Source organism: Sciurus vulgaris, assembly GCF_902686455.1.
Source record: "Sciurus vulgaris genome assembly, chromosome: 11".
Taxonomy (NCBI): domain Eukaryota; kingdom Metazoa; phylum Chordata; class Mammalia; order Rodentia; family Sciuridae; genus Sciurus; species Sciurus vulgaris.
In genome coordinates, this window is record NC_136472.1 from 45266029 (window position 1) to 45273614 (window position 7586).

Below are 7586 nucleotides of genomic sequence, written 5' to 3' on the forward strand. Positions count from 1 at the left end.
TGCTGCTATGCATAACACACCTGTTGACTTCTGGAGGCTTCTGGTAACTTCCATGACCAGGCTGTGATCTTGCAGAGGTCAAAGTAGTCTGTTATCTTTCACCAATAATCTCCAGATAATTAGAGACCTACCAAATGCTTCAAATTGGACATATGGAATTCTTCACATGGTCAGATTGAGAGAGTGAGAATTAGTGGTACAAAACAATGCATTTCACAAAGAAATTATCAATGAAATATTGTATAAACAGAGGAGCTAATCATCTTCTGACTGACAGACAGTTTTGGGCAGCTGAACTATAGAGACAGCATTTGGAACAGATGGCTAGAGGCTCCACTGGACCCCGATCCTCCACATTCTTCTTTTATTTGGTTACATGTCACCCTAAATAAGTATCAGTGAAGTACAGAAGACATTGCACAGTTTTAACCTTGCTGAAAGTGCCTAGGACTTCTGGGCCACAGTTAAAAAAATGATAATAATAAAAACAGTACAACAACTAACATTTATTGAGAATTCACTCTATCATAAACACTATTGTAAATAAGAGCTTGAAACGTATTACTGTCTTTTATAAAATTCCTCATACAGTTTGTTATTTGAATTAAGAGAATTAACTCAGGCAAAGTTCTTAGCATTGGGTCTTACCAGTATATTGACTTCTTAAAAAAGTGATTGTCGCTCTATTTGATAATAATGATCACAACAATAACAATTGCCTTCTGCTCCAAATAAAACTTTAAGAGGCTTTATTAAACTTCTGGTCCACAGATATAGTCCCAAGGCTTTGTAACATCCCCAAATTACTCACAACCTGGCTGAGCATCTGACGGAAATTAAGAGGTCAACAAGTATTTATGAAAACAGGTAATACCTTACACTGTATAGATGTGTTTGCGAGTAGATTTCTCATGGAAGAGAGCATGTGGTTTTGTTCAGAGTCTCTAAATGTTTCATGACCTAAGAAGTAAAAGACCACTGCTGTAATGGAGAATGTGTCACTGTGTGAGTAAGGAAGACTAATGAGAATAATGAGGAAGTGGAGAGGAAAGATCTGAGTCTGCTGACTTCCCACCATAACAGGGTTAGAAAAGCCTTTTGCTGCCAGCCTCTCGGCTGGCTGTTCAGGGCAGCTCTGTCTCCTTCCCAGCACCTGGAAGCTGCCATTTACCCTCTGGACCATTTACATAAGACTCTGAGGGATTATTGGCAATATGCACATCTAGCCTTGAATGGAGTAATTCAATGCCAGATACTTTCGTTCTGGTTTTGCAGGAATCATAAAAAGCTAGCATTGGAAAGAACCTCATACATAATCTATTTCAGCGTTTTCAAATTTGTAGCAGATGTGTGGCCACGCCCCTTCCTGCACCCAGGGAAGACATCCCTAATTGGGGACAGTATTCTTTACTTCTGTGCCTTTTGAATCCTTCTTAACATAATAGTTGTATGCAACTATTACCAATTGATTGAATTAGCATACATAAGGAAACCAGTTTTCAGCCCTATCACATGTCCAACATCTTCCTATTATGGTTGGGAAAATAAAAAATATGGCATTTGATATGTCTGTGGATTATACCTGAGCACCTTGAAGTGAGTGATATGATAATTTTGAGACAGGAAGTGATGCTGTCTTTAATCTGCAAACTTTACCAGATATCATCTCTGTCTTTGCTATTATTTTTTTTTCTGATTTTTTTCATAGACTAAAGAAAGAAGCCCTTCTAAATAGTTATCATTTAACTCTTTCCCACACACAAATCTGAAAGGCAGCTAAAATCCCTTAATGATGAAAAAAAAAAATTATAAATGAGGATTTCTAAGTGCTGTTCTATAAGTAGTTCTATTGTATTTAATAAAATAGCTAAGCAAAGGGACCAGCCTCCAGCCATTCTCTCTTCTCTCTCAGTATCCTTTAGGAAGAGGAGTGTAAGAAAGTCCTACACTTAAATCTAAGAGTCCTGGGGTTCTTACCACTAGCTGAGGATCATGTAATTACTCTTTTGGGGCCCTCAGTTTTCCCTACTGTAGTAGGAAGATATTGGAACTTCATATAAATAGTTTGAAACTGGTTTCCTCACATATGGGAGGAAAAATAAATGACTCGCTACTCAACAGATGAACATGATCATTTATTTATTTTCCTGTGCATGTATGTATGTATGTGTGAGAGAGTGGGGTGAGGACTGGCCAGAGGAAGACATGGGATAAAGTGAATGTCCACCTTTCAAAGCTGTTAATTAAATAACATAGACTTAGTTTTGAAATAATTAAGCATCTATTATGATTCTAATAAATTAGAATAAAGAATAAAACCCTCCCTCTGCACAATGAGGGCAAATAAGGTATGAGTCTCATTATGCACTATTCCAATTGAATCTATGAGAAAAGCTGGAGAAAATAAGAGTTTTTAAGTAGAGCAGCAGAGATTAAAGTTCTGGCACAAACTAGATTTTTTTTTTTTTCCTCATGAGAATGGTAAGGGTTAGCAGGGAGGGGAGAATTGCTAAATGCATAGCTATTCTTCCTTCTTTATCATACAAGCTAAGTAAACTGGCTTAAATCCCATCCTCTCTCCTTTCATGGGCCCCTTTTTGAAATATGAAAGCTATAGATATAAATTAGAAAATAAGCCAGTATTATGTGAAAACACATTTATTGGCTGAATAATAAAACTTAGCTAAGGAGTTATTAGAATTAGAATTCCCCCCTCATTGAAGTACAAGTTTCCAATAAGCAAAGGGAATCCAAACCCCTGAATGAGAAAAAATACATTGACAACCTCAATCATAGGCTTCTGGGTGGGGTGTTCAAACTACGTTTTTTGTAATTGACTTTTGCACTGATGACAAAGCATAGACACACTTCATGACACATAGCAAATCAGTATATCAACAGGAGAGGGCAACTACCACAAAGCTTAGACTTCTTCAATGTTGCCACTTACACTTAGACCCACAGAGGAAACTTGCAAATCTTCCTGCAGAAGGATGATTTGCACGTAGTTTCCCAACAATACATTTACAAAAAAAGGCAAAAACAAAACCAACTCACAGACCGTGGTTAATAAATAAGAGAGAAAAGCAGAATAAGAAACAAGCAACTTCTGTGGACTGGCAGGCATAAAGAGCAACACCTTGGACCTCCTTTGAAAAACAGGCACCTCAGTTTCAGAACCCAAGAGGGAAAGTTGAAGGTGAAAGGAACTTGGCACTATGCTCCTTGGGAATAGCCCCACAATCTCCAGGATGGGGAAGTTTAATCATTCTTGTAGAGAATGGACTGTCTCCTTTTGGATGTGGCTGAAACAAATATCTCTGCAGAGTTATTTTAAAGCTCACTAGGAAAGAGGGGAGCGTTGCTTTAAATTGTTCTTTCCCATGGATAGATAAATCTGTAACAATCACATAAATAATGTACAGAATTAAAACTAAAAACAAACCACTTAACCTTTCAAACCTTTCTTTTCTAAAGATGATTTCAGATTCATTCTCAAAGTGCAAACCTGGGTATAAAATATAATAGGCATAAGGAAAAATTTAGCCCCCTCATATGTTCCCCACCCTCCACCGGAGCTGATTTGATTCCTCTCTGGTATTTGTGCCCTTCCACCTCATACTTTAAGATAATCGTTTTTCAGTCGACCTAGCCGAGTCCCGTGGCTCCTGATGGTGAGGGCCAGCAGCTCATATTTGTCCCTAAGCCCTGTGGAGATGTCCAGCGTTTCTTTCAGCAGGGACCTGGTGTGGACCAGCATCCCCAGGAAGTCCTCGTTGAGCCTACTCTCCTGCCGGCTATCCTGTTCCTGGCCCTGCTTGAATTTGCTTTCCAGCTCAGTGAGGGACTTGTCGGAGTTGGAGTAGGCATCCCCGATCTGGTGGGACTCCCGCCGCAGGTACTTGCCATAACTCTCTTCCCCATCCAGGTCGTAGGAAATGCTTTTGCTGATGCCCTCCAAGACGCGCCCAGCATCCTCCACCTGGCGGCCCAGCACGGTGAACTCCTCTCGAAGGGTGAGACTCAGCAAGCTGCTGGCCTGGGTCCCTTCCCCTTGGGAGCAGCGCCGACGGTCACTCACCCTGAAAAGCAGCTGGCACTTCTCTGGGTCATCGTTCTCTTCATAATCCCCGTCGGGCACGAAGTAGTGGTGCAGAGTCCCATTGGACATTTCTGGGTAGAGAGGGCCATCAAAGTAGCCCTGACACAGGTGGCAGAGGAAACCCATCCAGAGGAATTTCAGGAACACCATTCTGAATATTCAGGATCACCAGGGACCCCAGTAGAAGACTCTTTTGCCCAGGAACAAGGAGAGGGGTCCCCCTGGGAGTCAGTGCCTTCCTGAGACAGCGTCCTCCTCAGTCCCAGCCGGCTTGCTGCACCGTGGCCCCTGAACCCCAGCAGGCTTCATGTGGCTGTGAGCAACAGCGCCTGGGTAGCACTGCCCCGCAACAGCGCAGGGTGGACCTCGCTCTGTGTTTTGCTCGGTGGCTGGAACTCGGCCGGCTCTCTTCCAGCCCGGATCACTGGGAGGAGGGGAGAAGCCCTCCTGCAGAGAGCGGCACGGTTCTGTGGCCCCACTCTCAGATTGCCCTTGCTCCTGGGAGATGGAGCGTGTAGCTAGAGAGAAAGGCTCTTGCTTTCTGACACTTTCAACTTCTGGACTGGGTGGGAATACGGAGGGAGCTTTTCCTTTGGCTAAAGATATCCTAAGGATCTCTGGGCTCTCAAATTACAGCTGGTTTCGTCACTTGGAAGCCAGGGAACAAGTTTGGAAGGAAACCTCTCACCAGGTCTCTGTTATTAAAGGTACAGGGTCTCATTTTAAAGATAGGAAGAAGACACCCTGAAAAATAGAATTCAGCTTAAAGGGGAAAATGAGAAGAGAAAAATTAGAATTTCTAAGACAAAAAACCTGTTTTGCTGTTAACACTGCAGGGAAGGGTGATTATTCTGGAGAAATCAATTTCATAAGTTTAAATAAATATTTGTTTGGATTTGTTGAGTACACCTATTTTTATCTATAAAACAATTGCCTTTGAAAGCAAATGTTCAGAGTTGGCAATGGCAGTTTGTTTAGAAATGCTTAGTTAAAATTTAGAATGACAATAATCTGGGAGCAACAGGAATAGAAACATGATTGATACACAGTTGCTAATAGGAGCAAGACAAAAACACCTGAAAATGAACTTTGTCATTTAATGGGTTAAGGACAACTGAGATCTTTGTTTAATTTTTATGGAAAACCATCCATACTGAGCTCCTGTACTGACTCTTTAACCTAAGACTTCACAACTATTGCCTCTTCTGAAATACTTAGAAGTTTTTGGAGAATATAGGGTTGGCACAGTTGTCTTCATTTTCCAAGAGGAAAAATGAAAGGGCAGGAAGTTAAACAAATTGTTTATAGTCATACAGACTAGTTGAACTATTAAAGTACAGAGTCTTTCAATTTAATTTAGGAAAAAGTCCTTACTTTTTTCATTAGTTTCTTATTTCTGAATTGACTAGCAAATGGCCATCTTACAGGCCATTCATTTGCTCAGTCAGTGTTTCTTTAGCATTCATTTTGTTCCAGATTCTATTTTAGGTACTGAGAATAGAGCAGTGAACAAAATCGAGATGGATAATTATCCTCCTAGAACTTTCATTCTGGGATATGGAGAGATGGTCAATCTAATATGAATAAATACAATGTATGTATATTGGACAGAGGTGTTGTTGTAGAGAAAACAGGCAATAGGTGAGAAATAGAACCAGCACATCTATTTCTGCCTTGAAATGTAACTGAATGACTCACATTGGTTGACCAGTGCTCTGTATCTCTCTCCCTCTTCCAGTCATAAAGGACCAGTTTCATTGAGAAGCTCAGTGCCACACAATTCTGGGATTGTCACACTCATTGTCATTGCTTTTCTTGACACAAACAACCTGGACTCCTGAATAAACAAGGGAAGGAAGTTCAGTTGAGTAACTGGATATTTTGTTGATGTGCTATCACATGCATAGATATTTTGAGGCATGTTAACTGCACACTTTAATTCTTATTCAGATACTTAGCAGTATGCAAACATAGACCAAAGGAGTTTTCTTAGTGGTTTTGCCAACTAGAAGACGACAGCTAATTTTCACTCTTCCCAGCAGAATACTACAATCTCCTCTAGTTTGCAGACCGAACTGTTGGACTCACAAGTTGTATTGCTTCATTCCTGTTTCTCTGGGACATTCACAAGTGACAACAGATGGATTCAAATTGGCTGTTTGGCCAAAGAAGAGAAGAGGAATTATCTCTGATTCACTTCATTCTTGCACAATTCCTCTATGCTTTACTAACCAATTCAATTAAGTAAACTTATTTTAAGCGCTTACTACTTACTCCCTACTTACAGGGTGTATTGTTAATTTAGCTAAAGATACAATGATGTGCAGTAAAAAAAAAAAAAAAATCAGCCTACAAAGTTTTCTCACTGGTTGGAGATTCAGGCATATAGACAAAGTCCTGAGAAGAAAAGAGCTAAGTGTATTGACTTTCTTTCTGCAGTTACCTCATTTAAAGATACAAGTGCCATGTCACGTATTAGAATGGAATCATTTTGTGTGAGTAAATGAAAGTAAATTTCACTCCGACTAGAGGAAAAGGGAAGTTCATTGACTCACACAAAGCCTAAGATTAAATTTTCAGACAAATCCTGGTCCACTACCTAGTTCTCTCACCATTTCTTGGTTCTACTTCCTCAGCTTATAATCATTCTTGGACAGTCTCTTTCATTTGTGGTTCCAAGATGATTACCAGTGCCTTTGGGGGCTACATGCTCCCTTGTTCATGTCTAGCAGGAATGACAGGTTGAATTTCCTGATAATTCAATTTCAAGCAACTTGACTCAGCCCCAGTGTCCACAAATAGCCTGATTTGAATCATGAATCCATCCTTAAACCAGGTTTATTATGTTCAGAAGCTTTTGATAAAACACTTGGCTTAAGAAAATATAGGCCCATTTCTGCAGCTGAGATCAAGTTACCACACAAGTTCTGTGACTGGATAGCTTAAGGTCCTGTTTAGGAAAGAAACAGTATAAGAGTGAATTCTAGGGAAGTACTATGAACATTGTCTCTATCCCATGTCTTTGTCTTCATTAACCACATCTGGAAGACATTGCTACCCTTTTATAGTAGTGTGCTGTTAGGTGTTTAGCAACTGGCTGTATGTGGGTGGTGGGATTCTCATCTGTAGCATTTGCTCATTTTCATAGTGTCAATACTCTCACTGTGACCAACATCACTGATGCAAAGTTGGGGAAATATGTTCAGTAGTGCATCATTACACAGCCTTCCCACCATGCAGATAGATTAGATGCAGATAACCCCAAGAGAATAGAAAACGGTAAGCATCTAATAGCTGGAAGTGTTGAGTTTTGCATATGTATTTCCTTTATTTTAATATAGTTTCATTAATTATAAGTTTAAATCATTTGAATGTTTAACAACTGACGTTCAAAATTCTTGACTACCTAGCAATCAACCTTGAGTCAGTGCTAGCCATCTCTCAGCACATCCTGACCTTTTGTTTAAACATTTCATTTTGTTCA

At 40.1% G+C, this 7586-nt stretch overlaps 1 protein-coding gene across 1 annotated transcript; it reads right to left on the minus strand.

Moving 5' to 3' along the window:
* Positions 1–486: 486 nt before the first annotated feature.
* Positions 487–4709, minus strand: FIBIN (fin bud initiation factor homolog). The gene has a single exon (XM_079102789.1). The coding sequence runs from the start codon at positions 4250–4252 to the stop codon at positions 3617–3619; it is 636 nt and encodes a 211-aa protein (XP_078958915.1). The 5' UTR covers positions 4253–4709; the 3' UTR covers positions 487–3616.
* Between the last annotated feature and the right edge of the window lie 2877 nt (positions 4710–7586).

What these genes read in the sequence shown, in the direction of transcription:
- FIBIN (XM_079102789.1), bottom strand. Translation starts at nt 4,252, where the DNA reads ATGGTGTTCCTGAAATTCCTCTGGATGGGTTTCCTCTGCCACCTGTGT.